General features: G+C 35.2%; 2 protein-coding genes and 1 long non-coding RNA gene across 3 annotated transcripts; 1 reads left to right on the top strand and 2 right to left on the bottom strand.

The window, feature by feature from the left end:
- The first annotated feature begins 264 nt into the window (after positions 1 to 264).
- On the top strand, positions 265 to 3,212 carry LOC127134140 (protein COBRA). The gene is made up of 6 exons (XM_051061782.1): positions 265 to 492; positions 659 to 738; positions 1,384 to 1,840; positions 1,941 to 2,097; positions 2,223 to 2,500; positions 2,602 to 3,212. Exons 1-6 carry the CDS (start codon positions 294 to 296, stop codon positions 2,886 to 2,888), a joined length of 1,458 nt encoding a protein of 485 aa, XP_050917739.1. The 5' UTR covers positions 265 to 293; the 3' UTR covers positions 2,889 to 3,212.
- Positions 3,213 to 3,249: 37 nt separating this feature from the next.
- LOC127134156 (COBRA-like protein 4) lies at positions 3,250 to 5,632 on the bottom strand. Its single transcript, XM_051061783.1, has 6 exons — positions 5,471 to 5,632; positions 5,306 to 5,385; positions 4,716 to 5,172; positions 4,353 to 4,500; positions 3,742 to 4,031; positions 3,250 to 3,651 (listed from the first exon to the last, which is right to left on the bottom strand). The coding sequence occupies exons 1-6, from the start codon at positions 5,568 to 5,570 to the stop codon at positions 3,377 to 3,379; spliced, it is 1,350 nt and encodes a 449-aa protein (XP_050917740.1). The 5' UTR covers positions 5,571 to 5,632; the 3' UTR covers positions 3,250 to 3,376.
- An 11,398-nt stretch (positions 5,633 to 17,030) lies between these two features.
- Positions 17,031 to 18,518, bottom strand: LOC127134129 (uncharacterized). Its single transcript, XR_007807901.1, has 2 exons — positions 18,178 to 18,518; positions 17,031 to 17,304 (listed from the first exon to the last, which is right to left on the bottom strand). It is a non-coding gene; the product is annotated as an uncharacterized LOC127134129 (long non-coding RNA).

Below are 18,518 nucleotides of genomic sequence, written 5' to 3'. Positions count from 1 at the left end.
ATACAATTACTATTAAAAATACAATTTCTTTATGAAACCAAAAATAAAATTTTAAAATTGTAAGAACAAAAAGCATTTATTTTCTTCAAAAAATAAATAAAAATTGAGCACCGACAGTTATAGGAAAGAAAAATTTTCAATTCAACAATAAGCCAATAGGACCCACTCACACTCACTTCTTTGTCTTTTATCATTCACAGCTTCTCCTCTGTCGGTTTCATTCATTTTCCCAAAATACCCCCAGATACTTTCTAAATCGCTACATAATAAAAACAGTTATTACATTGAACTTGATGATTATAGTAAACTTCATCACAAAACCAACACTCTCTCTTTTCCATTCTGGTGCAGATCTTGAACTTCAACTTGAGCTTTCTTGTCTCTTTCAATCACAAAATCTGCACCAAGAAATGGACTCAACCATTGGATCTCGTGCTGGTTTTGTAGCTTTTCTGTTTTTACTATTCTCTTGCTCGACATTCACTTCCACAGGTTTTTTTTTCTACTTCAAATTTTCAATTATGTAGCTTAAATCTACTTCAACAGTGTTTAATCCAGTTGAGAAAGTATGTAGTTAGTGTATAGAGTAATGATTTTTGTTGAAAAATTGGTTTGGATTTTAGTGATGATTTGGAGGTGATTTTGTTGATTTTTGCAGAAGCTTATGATCCGTTAGATCCAAATGGGAATATCACACTCAAATGGGATATTATTAGTTGGACTGCAGATGGTTATGTTGTAAGTGTTTAGAACTTCCTTAATTGTGATGAAGTGTAAGGAAAAATATTTAACATTTATGTAATATGATTTGTGATTTGGATATACTTTTATGAAAATATTTATTGAAAAATGTAAAACTTTCCTTTTTTTTAGCTTGATGGGATATTCTCTATATTGTACTGATTGGGTTAACTGGTTAATTACTGTTATGAAGTTCCACTATGGATTTGATATGGCTTCAAAATGAAGTTCCACATTGTGAGGATGAATTAACTTTAACCTAAATTTTAAGATGATATCAAAGTCTATCTGAAATCTTTGGGTTGACATGCCTTCGTGTTACTCAAGTCACGCTCCAGATGTCTAGTTTTGGACGTGATATTGAATGAGATATGACCTGAAAATGAATTTATAATCTGGAGGTATCCCTCACTTTACGAACCTAATTTGCAGGGTTGAAAAATAATGAAAAACAAAAACAGCTTTTTTTCTCATTTTCAGTACATACAAGTGACAATTTTACAATTAGAAGCAAAGACAAAAATTACACCAAGCAGACCCAAATCTGTTTAAGGATCAATCCAATCATTTTCTTTACACTTAGAATTCAAACTTTTGACTGTATCAGCCGCAATTTTGAGTGTTTTTGCTTGTGTTTCACAGGCTGTTGTTACAATGTACAACTTTCAACAATATCGCCATATTCAAGAGCCGGGATGGACATTAGGGTGGACATGGGCTAAAAAGGAAGTAATCTGGAACATGATGGGAAGCCAAACAACAGAACAAGGAGATTGTTCAAAATTCAAAGCAGGAATCCCACATTGTTGTAAGAAGGATCCGACAGTTGTTGATCTGTTACCAGGAACACCTTACAACCAACAGATTGCAAATTGTTGCAAAGGCGGTGTCTTGAATTCATGGGCTCAGGATCCAAGCAACGCAGTAAGTTCTTTTCAGGTTAGTGTCGGTTCTGCTGGAACAACTAATAAAACAGTTAAGCTTCCGAGAAATTTCACCCTCAGAGCACCAGGTCCTGGTTACACTTGTGGTCCGGCAAAAATCGTCAAACCAACTCAATTTATTACTAGTGACAAGAGGAGAGTCACACAAGCCTTGAGTAAGTTATCTATGCCTTGTACATTATTCAGAAGAGTTATTTATGAGTATGGAAACCAAATTTGAGATTCTCTTTAACATGATATGTATTTTTACACCAGTGACATGGAATGTTACCTGCACGTATTCTCAATTCTTGGCTCAAAAGACACCAACTTGTTGCGTTTCACTCTCATCCTTCTACAATGATACAATAGTAGACTGCCCAACCTGCACTTGTGGCTGTCAAAACAAAACACAACCGGACAGTTGTGTAAAGTAAGTCTCCAATTTATATTTTGATTTCTCTTGCACTAGTTCTTCAAGAATGTTTCATAGTGGATTTTGTCATCATTTTCCCAACTCATGTTTTTTTTTTCCTTCTTTCTGAATTTGTGTTTCAGTCGAAACTCTCCACATTTATCTTCAGTTGTATCATCATCAGGAAAACCGTTAAATACACCTCTAGTCCAATGTACAAGTCACATGTGTCCGATTCGAGTGCATTGGCATGTGAAGCTAAATTATAAAGAGTACTGGAGGATCAAGATCACAATCACGAATTTCAATTACAGAATGAACTACTCTCAATGGAATCTCGTGGTGCAGCATCCCAATTTCGATAATCTTACTCAGCTTTTCAGCTTTAAGTACAAGTCGCTAAATCCCTATGAGGGCTTAAGTAAGTTCTATACTCTCATAACTCATAAGCCTTTTAAAGACTATGATGTTACACAGACGAAAAACATATTTCTAATGTTGTTTTTGGATGTGGTTTTGCAGATGATACAGGTATGCTTTGGGGAGTGAAATTCTACAACGATTTTCTTTCATCAGCTGGATCATTAGGTAATGTGCAATCAGAAATCTTATTCAGAAAGGACAAATCAACATTCACATTCGATAAGGGATGGGCCTTTCCTCGAAGAATTTATTTCAACGGTGATAATTGTGTTATGCCTCCTCCAGATGCTTATCCTTGGTCACCAAATGCATCTTCAAAACTAGTTTTCTCTTTACTTACTACACTCATAGCCACTTTAGCTTCTTTGTTAATCTTATTGAGTTGATCATAGAGAGTTTTTCTCTATGGAGACATAAAGGCTCCGCCATATACAATTCCATTCTGCATCAAATTATTAAAGACGATCGATGTCAACTCCATTGTGGAAAATGCACAAGAAGCTGCCATTGAAGCAATAAAAAGAGATGCAGGTGGATGAATAGTTGCCACAAGAATTCTTTCCTTTTATTTATTTTAAGTGTTGGTTTTTTTTACCTTCATTTATGTAACATATTTTTGTATCATTTGTATTGTATAACTATTTTAAGTTACTTGCTTGTATGATTATTTTTTCCTAGAGAATATCCAATCTATTTGTTGTTCAAATGAAGCTCGTTCCTAGACTTGTAGGGGGAGGATTGTCCTTATTTTTAAGTACATGTTTCGATGTGAAACTCTTAGCAGTGACAAGAAATTCCATGTTGCATATTTCCAATCAAATCAAACACTTCATAAACTAACTTGCCTCCTTTGTACATCACAAAAGAGCCAGAACTACATGAAAAATGATGCAAAAATGACATAGACTGTTATGGATATAACTGGTAGCCTATTAGCAGAATTTGGCAGGAAAGGGTATGAATCTGGTGGTGGCAGCATACATTCATCACCATTGAAGTATACTCTTCTAGGAAATGCCCATCCTTGTTGTAATGTAAATGTGTTCTTGTCCTTTTTCATAAGTACCTCAGATTGTACATTTCCTTTAGCACCAGCTTCCATTAATAGATCATTATAGTATTTCAAACCATAGAACATTCCTGTATCATCTGCATACACAATTCAATCTTGCACAAAGTCAAAAATGGTTTTCTTCAATGAAACTTTAATGTACTAGAATTTTTTTTCAGAGAACTTACTTATGGCTTGATAAGGAAGAAGTGGCATGTATTCAAAGCTATAAACTTGTGTAACATTGTTGAGATTAGGGTGTTGCACAACAAGACCCCATTGTGTATAGTTCAATCGATAGTTGAAGTTGATGATTGCAATCTTCACACGCCAATAGTCCTTATAGTTGTCTTTTATATGCCAATGAACACGAATAGGACAAAGGTGTCGCGTGCATTGTAACAATGGTTTTGGTGTGATATCACTCTTCCTAGTCTTATTATTCCCATCAACTTCTTTCAGGATCTTCGATTCTTTCCTGCATTTCAAATATTAAGAATTAAGACACGATCACGATGAATTAAGACCATAGCTCTAAATTGCAGTTGCAGACAATATTAAGGTTTGATGAATAGCAAACCAATATTAAAGGTTTGCAGCATCAAACCTTAATCTAGGTTGCAACATCAAAGTTGTTGCAACATCAAAATTTTGATGTTTCTGTAACTGCAATTGAGGCTATACCAAATTACTAATCAGTCATATCTGAATGTGTTTTCCTCGGTATTATGGACCGTGATGCAACCTCGACTGCAATTTAAAACCTTACTGATAATGTGAAAGTAGAAAAGCGGCTTACGTGACGCAAGTAGCGTTGTTCTGACAACCACAAGCACAGGTAGGGCAAGCTGTGACTTGGTCATTGTAGAAAGTTGATAAAGAAACACAACAACTTGGGTTCTTGTAGGCAAGAAATTGTGAATAAGTGCATGTCACATTCCAGGACACTGCATAGAAACAAAATGTGAATAAGTTGATAAAGAATACTAATAAGTGACAATCCCTTCGCGCTCGCAATCTTTGATGTTGCAACTGCAATACAGTTGAGACTGAGGCTGCATAATGCGAGTTTTACCATGATTCTCCACAATATCAAAGATCGCTGTTTGCTACATAATATGCAGTGGTAAGTTTAATAAAGGGAAGTAATTAGTATACATACTCAAAGCCTGAGCTTTTCTTCTACGATCATCGGTAAGAATAACAGTTGAAGGAACTCTCTTAGCAGGACCACACGAATATCCCGGCCCCGGTCCACGCAATTTAAAATCCGTAGGTAGTTTAACCGTCTTATTAGACCTTCCCGAGAGTCCTACACCCATCTGAAATGCTGCGACTGCACCAGAAGGGTCCTGCCCCCAAGATGTTAACACACCACCTTTGCAACAGTTTGTGTATTGCATATTGAAAGAAGCACCGGGCAATAAATCAACAACTTGAGGACTTCTTTTGCAACTATGAGGAATCTTTATCTTGAACTTTGCACAGTCTCCTTGTTCTGTAGCTTGTGCTCCCATCATAGCCCATATGATTTCTTTCTTCGCCCATGTCCATCCTAATGTCCATCCCGGGTTCATAATGTTTCGGTATAGTTGAAAGTTAAATAATGTCACGGTTGCCTGCAAGAGTTTCGCATCATAGTATTTTGATTAGTTCGACCATAGCTAGAGCATGGCTTAGATGAATATTTCTGCTCGCGTAATTGCAGAGACTAATCTCTCGAGATAATTGAGATTTGTCGAAGTGACTTACCATATAACCATCTGATGTCCAAGACATTATATCCCATCTTATTGTCACATTCCCGGTTGGATCCAATGGATCAAACGCCTCTGTAAGCACAAAATAAAACAAAGTTAAAACCATATGATATGAGCAAGTTTCCTATGTTTTGCATGTAAATGAAAAAGAGTTTACCAGCAGGAGAGATTAGAATGAAGCATAGAGCAACAAATGCTACCAACTTCAGCGCTCGAAATTTTCCGCTTTGATGCTGTTTACCATTATCAAGTTCCATGCCTGAAGTTGAAGTTCAAAAAATCACAAGTTCTATAATGTGTTAACACAGTTTGAGAATGTGTAAATGTGCAAATGAGCTATGTGTTTTATAACAAAAAAGTTATGGCTGGGACTGAAGTATGTTATCACCTAGTAGTTGAAGAGTCACTGTAATATATCATGATATCATATTCATATGAAATCTTCTGTTTGTCTCAGGACACATCAAGTGTTAATCAGTTACTACCTATAAAATAGTTGTATATCTAGATTTAGTTTTTGTGTGTGGGGTTATACTGAATGCATCAACATCTATGAATATGAAGGTTTAGATTTACAGAGAAAATAGATAAATCATGTGTTATCTGATATGGTAATCAAGCCATGAAGTGGTGTAGAGTTGCCATCTTGGGATGGATTGAAAAGTAGTAGTGTTATGTTGCAACGCATTTAAAACTAACTCATACATTGAACATATTCGATTGATGATGGGCCTTAAATCTGGGTTGAAGTTATGGGCCTTCGGGTGGTTTGGGCCTTCATCTTGAGATTATCTAGATAAATTGGGAAATACTTATCCCACCCCAATAGCCTCACACTTCTGAAAATCAAAAAAATGCTTCTATTGATGTTTGGAGACGCAGACACATCTAAAATCACACCAACCTTCGTAATTCATCAACACATTATTTTTTTCAAAATCTAATGCGAAGATGCATCTTCAGACGCACCTAAAATCCCACTAACTCTCATAATTCAGCCACACACTCCATTTTTGTCAAAATCTGATCCGAAGATGCATCTCTGTAAAATTTATGGGATGAATCCAGAGATGCATCTCCGTAAAACTCCCGAAGTCATTTTAAAATATTGGAAGCGTGTCTATTGCCCATGAAATGAGATATTTCAGAGATGCATATCCGAAAATCCCCTAAATACACTCTAGGCAGTAACATTGTCCTAACTTTGACATTTTTTAGACCAACTTATATTTTACGTCATTTTAGACTATTTATTGGTCATTTAAGAGTGTCATAAATTGATTCAAACACATCATATATGGATGAAAAAACTCATATGCTAATTAAATTAAATTCAAAATGTATCGATCATACATAGTTTATTTCGAAAATACAAAAAATAATACAAACAAACATAAACTTCTAGATATGTATAACCCCCCGGTTTCTCTTCCGCCCGTACTGCAAGGCTTTTCGTGCCTCGACCATAATATTGTCTACAAGGGCCAACTAGGGACTTCTTGCCTAAAAAGTCCAGCCTTTATGTGCGATCTTGCCATATCCACAATACGCTGACATACCGTCTTGGGTGTGGTCATTTCTAACCTCTAGTATCTCCTGATTAGATGACCTATGTGGTCTTCCAGAAGCGTCTGGTGTCATGATAGGATGTAACACCTTATAGAACCATGTGATGTAGCCTTTTGAATAAGCCCATTGTACATGAGCTGACATCCTATGATTTTCCTTTGGTACCACATGAATATCAAGATCTTAAAGTATGGTATCAATATCTTTGCGGCAGACGGTGGGAGGTGTGTCTCGGAATAACATGTAACTATCCAAACTGGCGCATCACTCGCTCGGGCAGATACACATACATCAAACTTGACCCACAAGTTAGCCATCCGAAGTATAACAAAATGAAGTCCATCTGAAGCTTCTCCCTGTCACCTCCGTATGGGTAGAAGGAAATGTTATATGCTACATGACGATCAAGATACACCCGGAAGGGTTCAATCACATGATTCCCCCCTGAGAGGCGCAAGCACGTGGCCAATCCTCAGTGTCGTCAGGCAAGATTGCCAGTAAAAAATGCAAGGAAAGTGAGAGATCATACATCCCTGAAAATGGTTCAGATAAAATGTTAGTAACACGTGTAGTAAAAGAGTTATGAAAATATAAGTAACAGTAAATTACCGTACGCAACGAGCAACCACCTGTCAACTACCTTGTATTCCTGTTACCTTGAATTTTTGACATGGATATTAATGGTAAGAAAGACACAAAGGCCTATCATAGTGAGGTGAAGTCGAACGTGGTCGATTGAGACCATAAGATTGAATCGATGAGTTTGGTTTATAGAAGGGTAACTTAACAATTCCCAGTCGAACGCTAGCCAAAGACCAAGGGAACATGTGAAATATGGACTTATTGAAATTTTCAATATTTGGGTTGATTATTTTGATCAGTTAAATGAACCAGATGTGGATAAGAGTAGGTGGTTATTTAGAGACTCGTGGAAGTTCGTCGAAGATAATAACTGCATGGGGATGAGACGTGGCACAATGTGTCTAGTCGACCGTTGTGGGTAGTTAATTTTAGGCTAGTCTATAAGGAGACTTTTGCTTATGTTATAGAGGTTTGCAATTGTACTAATAATCCTGCAAACCTAAAGTATCTGCGTATTGAGAAACGAGTGAAGACACATGTACGTATGTGTTCCACTTTTATGAATTCAAAGCATTTTACATTCAAGTTATTACTGCACTTAAGTTATTTTATATCATTTTACCTTTAAATATTTGCATTTCGATTTCAGTCACATTATTTTTAAAGCTTTTACATTTCGATTTCACTTAAGCTTGGATCATTATCTTTCAAACATTGCTCTTCGATTTCGACTATAACATGTTCAAAAACTATAATTCACACAAATATGTTCCAGGATATTTTCGAGTTTTATCCTTTAAGTATTAATAGAAACTTTTTTTATTTACCAAATTCACCAATAAACAAATTGGCACACCCGACAAGACACTTTTTTGTGTGAAGTTTTAAGTTTCGTTTGCAAACTGTCATTTTGTTAAGTTCTTCATTCATTGACTAATTTTGTGTGTACATGAGATTGAGGAGTGGTAGGATAACTAAGAGAGAATTAGGAAACCCACGAGGAAGACATAAGAAGAATGTCTATTCTCAGAAACAACAATGGAGAACAACCTTCTAATAGCACTGAGGTAGGCACAGTCACTTCGACGCCGACTGAGTCAATCCCTTCGATTGCTAGCACGATTGACATACCGTCGATGACATTTACGCTAACAACTGTGCAAGAAGATACAATTTCCCCCATTCAATAACTCAGAGTCACCTAGTGACTCCTAGACCATTTATGGCGACAGAATATAGGCCTTTCGCCACAGGTTTTACAATGCCCATGTCGGGGCATGACCAACGATAAAGGCCAAATTATGTTGATTATTTGTATAAATTAGTGGCACTTATTAACTTATTTAATTGGATTTGCAAGTTAATCCCTCAAATTTTGTGTAAATATAGTGGTATAATTAATCATGTAAATCTTATTAAGTTTAATCAATTTTTGCAATTTAGTTTGATGCAGGTATAATACGCGCGATGAGCAACAGATAGTTGGCCTATAAATAGTGATTTTTCAAATCACTTTTTCCTCACAAGTCTCTTCTACTCCTCTGCTTTCTACTCTTCATTCTGAGCTAAATCAGTACAAATTTTCTTCTTCTTTTTCTCTGTGTGTAGTCTTTTTATTGTTGTTGTAGGTATCATTGCTTCCAAAAGAGGACGTGCGTCAAGAGGATGGATATTGATGTAAAACCATACCAAACACAACAACAACTACACCTATTCCAACCTGTATCATGATAGTTATATATCTATACAGTTCTTATACATAGATAACTCTTTCATGTGATAGAAAAGAACCATTATACCTTGGTACCAAAACCAATTGTCTTGTTGTCTGAAGAAATATGTGCCTCATGATCAATAGCTCTAAATTCTTTTTTCTCTTCTGCCTTCTTTTTCTCTAGTGCTGACCTGAGTAGCATACAAAAACAACAATTTATTGCCAATTAATGAAAAGAATTTACAGTAAAAATATTACTACAAAACAAACATGTACCTTATAACTGCTTTTAGGCGTTCTTCAAAATCAATGTCCAAAGAAATGTTTCTGGATTTGTGTAAGACCCCAATTTTGACCCTAAGATCCCTCATGCTATTCTCATCATATGCATTAGCATTGTGATCACACCTTGGCGTCCTCCTTACCCCCCATTCATTGGGTTTGCATTGGGAGAGATCACCAAGCACCATGTGATTGTATCATACTTTTCTCTCTCTTTATTTACTAACCAAAATACAAAAAATATTTCATTGTATAGTTTAATTGCTTTTGTAGGTAGTGTGCATGCTCACCTATGCTCTATCAAGCTCATATCTAGATTTTGAGACAATCAATGCAAGGAGCACAATCAGTAATTGGTCTACATTGTCTCTAATTATCATATATGGATCCCCATGATCTTCACATGTTATTTTAATCAAGAAATCATCAAGAGTTTGGAGTTTGTTTGCCTTGGAAACCCTAATTCATCTAAGTATCTTATATGACTTGTTCAACAAGTTTCTTCAACAATTGATCAAATATTTCAAGGTATACTTCACATTTCATCATCTTATGCATATATGATCATCCATGAGTCCCAAAATTCAAGATAATATCAAGCTAGCAAGTTGGTTCATGGTGGTTGACTAGAGGAATTCAACTGGTAAAAACTGGGGTTCCCTAGACTCTATCTCCTACAATTTTTATCATATGAAAATTATTACAAGAGAAAAGTTACTCTAAATGACATTCCAAACAACTTTCATGTTGAGGTCAAGAACTATTTTTTCTTGGAAAGTCATTTGTTATGGTGAAAGATTATAGGTCATTTTGTCTAAACCCTAGTTTGGAGATCAACTTCTCAAGACCATAACTTGCTCAATTTTTATGAGATGAAATCCATTCAAATTTAATTATCAAATTCAAGATGTCTAATTTAACTTTTATGTTCGTAGGAAGTGCAAATTCAACTTAAAAATACATGTGATAAGAGGAAACGTTATATGTCATTTTGGGTCAATACCATTGAACAAGTGATTTTCCTCAACTTCTAAAATGCATAGCTCCTTCATGATAAATCTAAATGAGGTCCAATTTGTGACCAAATTGAAGCTATTTGAAAGAGTTACAACTTTTAGGAAGGAACTTTTCTCATTTAAAGTCCATAGAAAAAGTTACTCAAGGTGGAAGAAATGAACATATGGCTTGATACTTAGATTTTTTTTTGATATGTTTGATTTTCCAAACTTCCATCTCAAAATTAATCATGATCCAAGCTTCAAATGAAAAAGTGTTCAACATGAAAGTTGTTCCTCTTGATCTAGCCTTTCCAAAAAATCTAAATTCATCTCATTTGGAAAAAGTATGAATGACTTGCACATGGCATAAAGTTCAAGGACCATTTGGATAATTTGAAGTTCCATTTTTCATACACGATTTGCATGGCTTTCCCACATGACTTCAACATTGCTTACACATAATTTTGGACCTAAGTGCATCATTGGATGGGCCTATCACACGCCCATGCAAGTGATATTTCCAACTATGGCCAAAAATGGAAGTGTGCAATTATCAATCTCCTTGGCTATAAATAGAAGCTCCATTGCTCAGAATTAAAGACCCTGGTGCGCAAGCTTTGAATCAGCAACCCTAAACCCTCACATTCAAAGGATAAGCTTGAAGATTTTCTTTGAAAATCGAGTTTGAATCTCCCACTATTTTTGAGATTGAAACTCCAAGAGTCCTTCCTCCTCTTTGATCCATTTCCACTCTATCAAGCATCTGAAGCAAGGCCAAGCATAATTGAGAGCAAGATCATGCCAATCTGAAGCTACATTGAAGGTGATTTTCAGAATTTTTCATCTCTTCGATTGTCACTCAATTCTCCACTATTCTTGTTAATTTTTGGTTGTCTGAAGTTCTACCAATGTAGGCAACAAGATTGAGTTGCTTAAAGGTCAAATTGAAGCAACTCAGATCATGATCCTTAAAATTCAACTCCCTGTATCTTTCTATATACTTGGAATTAGACAAAATTGAGGCCAGATTCGAGCTCCTGAGCATTTTGTCTTTAAATTCATGTCCTCCCTTTTCATTTTGGTGATGGTTGAAGGTGGGCCAGTCCGGTGAGGTCCACCGAAGAAGAAGACTGGAGCTCTGACTCCGGCGATGTGTTGGCACGCTTCTGAACCACATGATCCTTTCAAATTGTTTTAATCTCACGCGTTGGTTGTAATTACCATCCCTGTTGCGCTGTTGACTAATGACCTTGTGGAACACGCGCTTTGAGCCACTTGATCTGCTACCTCAATTAATGAGGGAGATCAAGTGGTCCACGTTTTTTTGTTTTTTTGATTTTCTCTTTTAATTGCTTTATTTTCATTAATTCATATTAATTTTAATATTGATCAAAAAAATATGGGACTTTAACCAAAAAATTTCAAAAAATTTTCTCTTTAATTTTATGAATTAAAATTATTTTTTGGATCAATATTAATATTTTTCATGATTTAATTGTTTTTGTGCATATTTTTAATTGTTTAAAAATACTTTTAAGTTTCCAAAAATTATGAAATTTTTTGTCCAAGGTCCTTTGACCTTCATTGACCTAGGATAAATCTCTTGGCCATTTATTTGGTGTTTTGGAGAGATTTTAGGTTTTTGATTAAACATATTTTAATTTAATGTATTTTTTAGTTGATTTTAATTTGCTTAATTGTGAATAAATTGTGTTGAGCTATTTTTATTGACTTGTTGAGTTTGACTATGTTGTTTGGGCCTTGGTTAAGATTGATTTGACTTTGTTGGATTAAAATAATTGGATTTAGGGGATTGATTGAATGTACATTCCATCTCCCAAAATGAATGAATAATTTTAATTTGATAAAATCCTTCCCTTGCCCAATTTGTGTTTTGTCTCATTTCCCCTCCCTCTTCATCTTCAATCCCCTTCTATCCCATTCATTCCATTGACCTATGATATCTCTATATCCTAAGGCTAATTGGTTGATAAACCAATACAAGTATGAATGGGATTAGGTCACCTTTTTTCCATTTTATTTTAAGTGTGGTATGTTTTAGGAGTATTGTTCGTTATACCATATCTCTAACATGAATTAACACTAAAATTTCTATTGCCCAGCCTCAGATAGTTGTGACTTCTACATAAGTCCAATTACGATTGCTTAACATAACGTTAAATTTTGACCCAAAAGCATAACATTCTAGTAAGTGAGATTGTAAGTCTCCCCCCTTTCATGGTATTGTATGGAAACTTGGACTTTTTTCCTTCCTTTGGAAGATGTCTTGGTTCAAGGATCCATGCTTGTGAATAGAGGATTGAGTGTTCTCCAAAGAATGACTTAAACAATTAAAAAGTAAAAACAATACTAACATCTAATCAACTAACATTTGACTAATTTTTAATTTCAAGTCATTTACCTTATGCACTTTAAATTCAAGTCATTTATCATTTGTCATTATACATATCATTTAACTTGTTTATTTTAATGCCATTTTTACTTTGCTCACTTGAGCCATATGCTGTTAATATATTGTGATTGTATATACTTGTCTTGTACCTTGTTTGTGTTTGTGGTCTTAGGACCTTAATGTACATAATAACAATAAAAAACCCTAAAAAATGTTTGTGTGGACTGTTGGATTTGATCCGAGACTTGAACTTAGAATTAGACAACACTCCCTATGCAAAAGGTCTTGGCCAATGCCAACTTTTCTGAAGCCAAGCCATTGTAAATTGAACTTTCATCTGATGCAAGTATTGAGATCCCTTTTGAATTCATCTGCTACATGGTCTTGATGCAAATGTTACTTTGAACTTGTGTCTAATGCCTATTTTTGAGCCATTCAAGGAGTATGTCATCTGATACATGAGGAAGATTATGAAGAAGACTATGGAGTTGCTAGCTTGGATGTGGCTATCTTTATTTGATGCCTTGTTCTTCATCTTGCTTGCTTGTTGATATTTCTTGATTTTAAAGTCCAAGGGAAAGTGAGTTTTCTATATGACATTCTTGTCTGTTGAATTGCATCCCATTGGTCAAATCTTTTCAAATCTTAACTTATAATTTTATGTTTAGGATTAGTCTCTTCATCTCCTTCCACTTATTAAATTTCAAATCTCTCCCCTCTTTCAAAATCTTATTTGCTTGTGTTTTTTCTTTTAAAACTTAGACTTTATTGCAAATTAGAAACTTTGGCCTTATGCCATCGCATTTTTGAACTCATTTTCTTAATCAAACTTGTAAATGAACTTAACCATACTTGACTTAAAATTTCAAAAGATAAAAAGAACTAACACTCATTCAAACTATTTTAGGCCTTTTGTGCCTCTTCTAAACTTACACTTTTATTAAAAGCAATCAACTCAGTTTGAAATTGATACCACGAACTACGAGGTTTTGATCCCTCATTTTATGTTGGTACGTAGGCACAAGTCCGAAGGTCTTGTCAAACACAAAAATATAATTAATGAATTCTTTTCTCATCCCCACACTCTATTTATTGCAAACATCATTTTATACAAAAACACATACATACATAAAAAATGACTCCCTAGGAGTACCTATGACACTTTGGATGCTAACACCTTCCCTTTGTGTAACCAACCCCCTTACCTGTAATCTCTAGCATTTTATTAGTTTTGATTTGAAAACTTCTCATCATTGGGTTTTGTTCGTACTTTTCCCTTTTCCTTTGTAAACAATAAAAACGCGATGACGACTCTGGTTTTATTGACGTTAAGTTTATCCATAACTTAATGGCCATGAATTTACCGCTACAATTTGCCATCAAGCTTTGAAGTTAAACGTGGTGTCTCTACAAAGAAAAAATGATGAAAATTGGAATTTATAGGTTTGTAATTGATGTCAAGGATTTTTTTTAAATAACCATGTTTTTAAAAAATAATACCAAAATAACCACTGTTTCAAAGTATTTACGAATATAACCACTTTTCCCAAAAAAAACAAAGGCACCATTTGCATTGGCGCATTTAATGAAACTATTGGAGATAAGTGTCATTTGCATTGTCGCATGCATGTCCATGTTGCCACTAGGAGTGGTGCATGCATGTCCAATACGCCACATGCAATAGCGCATGCATAGTCCTCCTAGTGGAGGCGCCAATGCATGTGGCTACTGCTCCTGCACTCCTTCTATAAATACAACATCACCCTCCCATAATTTTTCACACATCTTCTTACTATCTCCTTCCATTTATCTTCATTATCCTTCTATTTTTCTTTAAAATATCTTCATATATGTCTCCTTATATTCACAAGAGAAATGTCAATTTAATTTTTTCAGCAGTGCAGCCTGCGATGAAGATCCGAATTTGGAATATAGATACGTTTGAATATCTTAACAGGACCTTGAACCATTGGTTAGATGGAGAAATTGCAGAGGATGAAAAGATCATAAGAATCCAATGGCTTGATACCACATTCAACGAAAATGGAGAAGTTCATTTCTGGATGAATGTTAAAACTGACAGAGACGTTCACATGATAATGTATACTTCTGACAAAATTGTTTTGATGGTTGTAATCGCATAGTTATGTTGTTTATTTGTTTAATTTGTTTGTGATGTTATTTTATTGTTGTAGTTATTTGTGTTGTTGTTTAATTATTTTTTAATTGTTGTTTTCAAGTTATTGTATCTTAATCTTATGGTATTTATGAAATGAATGTTGTTTTCAATATAAAGAAAAAGGTTACAATTAAAATTATGTTGTTATGCTTGGTCTAACACTGGGACAGTTTGTGCGATTATGACCGGGCTGACGACATGAACTACATAATCTCACCATTTTGTTTGTCGTATCCATTTCGGTTTAAATACAGATGTTATTTGGATGACCCTTTTTCTTTCTTCGCATAATTTCATTGTGCCAGAGTATGTCCACTTGATATGCAGGCCAATAATCCTCTTTTGCTACCACTGAAAAGCTAATTTTGTAAACATTGCATATGTTTATGACTTTGTAAATGGCGGATAGTAAGTTGGAAGGATCCTGCCGAACCTTTGAACATGCCGCTATGACATGGGAGCAGGCATACGAAAGGCTTGAAACTTTCCGCAGTTGCACCAACCTCTGTTTAGTTCCACTCGATATTGTCCCCTCGACACGCCTTCACTATGATTCATTGACTCAGCAACACTGTAACAACCTTTAGTATGGTCAAAAACTATGAATACATATGTGTTAGCTTTGACAACTTCCTCTTTAATGAATTTCATTGAAGCATCACCGAAAAGCTACTCAAATTGTAACACTGAACTCCATTTGGAACGTCTGATCTCAAACAGCGCCCCTAGCCTAAAATAAGTTGCTTGCATTAAAACGGTTATTGGTAGGTTTCAGATGCCTTTAAAGACAAAGTTCATTGATTCCACGAGATTTGTTGTCATGTGGCCCCATCGTTGACCGTTGTCGTATACCCTAGTCCACTTCTCCAATGGAATATTGTCGATCCACCTTACTGCATTTCCACTTGACAATCTGATGTCTTTGCGGTAGTGTTTGAAGGAAGGTTCTGTTAATACATACCCTGCATTGACAACCTTCTTCAACAACATTTAGTCCTTATTCTCCTACATGAAGTTCTGAGTGATATGTCTAATGCAGTAGACATGCGTCGAAGGAGGATCCTGCCAGCCATTATTAATGTTTTTATAGGCACTCACAATTGATGGGTGTTTGTCTAAGATCAAACATAAGTTATGCTGACGAAAAACGTGCAATCAAAGACTTTTTAGGAAAAAAACTCCACCCCCAACAGTCTCCCCTTCAAATATAAGTTTGCTTCTTGAGCCTTGGAATTTGTTCACTTCACCTTTCACTTTGATCATGGGAACCCTAATTTGTTGTGCCCCTTTGTTTGGGGCATTGTTGTTTGTCTAATCATATGTGACTTGATCCTTGATCCCAAATCCTAATTTAGGAGGTGTACCATGCCCTAGCATTTGTTGATCTTTCTTAACCATCCAATTACTAAGGGTGGCATCATGCCCTACTTCTTCCTTCAAGGCTTTGTTCTATTCATTATATTGGTTGTGCTTGACTAAACTTTGAATATCTTTTGCTTTGCTTGACTGTTTGCTTGTTCATGCATTCATAGACATGCCATCATGTTGCTTCACACACAAGTTTGCTTCCAAGTTTTTGCTTTGATTCTATCCATAAGCATAGCATAATCATTGAGGTAATGTGCAACTTAAAAATTCAATCCATTTGGTTGCTTAGCTTACAAGTTTTGTTGTTCATCTTGATCCATTAATCCATTGCATTGCATTTTAAGATTCATCATAAGCATGATACTTTGAATTGCATCATTTGTACCTAAGTTGACTTTTGGCCAACTGTTGACTTTTTGGTCAACCAAGTTGACCAAAGTCAACATATCATTTCTTGGTAATCTTAAGTTTAGTCTATACTTATTCACTTGACATTCATGGTTGGTAGAAGCCATGCACATTCCATTCATTTAAGCTTGATTTCACACATTTTGGAATTAACAAAGACAATTCCATTCCATTCATTTAAGTTTGATTTCACACATTTTGGAATTAACAAAGACAATTCAATGCATTTCATTCATCAACATTTTCACATACTTGAGTTTACATTAATATTGACGAACCAACTTTACATTCAACATGATCATAGTTTATTACATATGGAAATTCTACATATTATAGTTCATTACATAGAGTACATATCCATACAAATTCTACAAAGTCCATACAACATCTACATGACTTATATGTCATATGCTTTTGTTTAAGTTTGATTGCCAATTTGGGTTCCTCATTATCTTTCCATATCTCTTTCCATCTCCACCTACAAAGACAAAAACATGGGTGAGCCATTGATTTTATTGAGATGCACATTTCACCGATCCATTTCAAAACCAAGTTAACCTACCAATCCATTTCAAAACCAAGTTAACATTTAAACTCGTTTCAAACCAAGTTAACCATTAAAACCAATTCCATTTTTAACCTGCAAAACCAATTCCGTTTAACGACTAAATCACAATAGTTCAATATCATCCAAACAACCCTAGAACAAGAGGGAAATCCATTCATAATATCCATACAACAAATAGTAACAATAGCATATGCATAATCAAGTTTAATCCATAAGTCATCAGAAATTTCACATCATCCACTGCAATGCGGTTCATCTTCAAAGCAAATCAGCAACAATACATTTCATCATACATTATCAAGCAACATCAAATGAAAATATATCAAGAAAATTCAAAACAAGTTTGACCTGCAATTTTCATAACTCAGTTCATAACACATCCAATCTGCATTTTTTCAACAGGGATAAGAGAAACACTAACTAGTTTTAAACTTTCGAAATTAACTCTAACCGATTTCTAATTTGTAACCAACACATTGTGAATTTCAGTTGAATTTCATTTGGCATTTCTAACAGAAATTGGAAGAACAAAGACTCTATAAATACAATCACTCCACACTTATCACTCTTCACGCTTCACAAATCACAGAAATCCATTTGTAGAAATCACAAGAACACGACTCTCTGCACTCTCAATCTCTCTTCAACTCAGAGAATTCTCTTAACCTTGCTCTCAATTCTCAATCTCGCGCAACAACAACATATACTACTCTCACACACACAACGACGGAGAATGTGAGAAGAAGAAGCAAATCGAAATCAGAGAAGGGAGAGGATTCATACCTGTTTTCATCCTAATTCAGTAAGTTCTCTCGATTCAATTTTTACTTCGTTCCTTAATCTAGCACGTAAAACTCAAGTTAATCTCGAAGCAGTTTCGTTTCAGTTTATCCTCAATTCTACGTACTTACGTGAGCTATTTGAAGAGCTTGATTTCGGCATAAACTCGTCGATTTCATGAACGAGGAAGGATCTTCGAATTTGGATTTTAGCTCATGATTTTTTTTTTTGTTCACAGGCTTTTGAATTGAGAATGTGAGAGGGAGAGAAGAGTAGAACGGGAAAATATCATGTGGATGGAGAAGATTGAAGCTGAGTTCATTTCAGCGTTGAATTCGGGTCAT

Source organism: Lathyrus oleraceus, chromosome 1 (genome assembly GCF_024323335.1).
Source record: "Lathyrus oleraceus cultivar Zhongwan6 chromosome 1, CAAS_Psat_ZW6_1.0, whole genome shotgun sequence".
Taxonomy (NCBI): Eukaryota; Viridiplantae; Streptophyta; class Magnoliopsida; order Fabales; family Fabaceae; genus Lathyrus; species Lathyrus oleraceus.
This window is presented reverse-complemented; position numbering and strand designations above follow the sequence as displayed.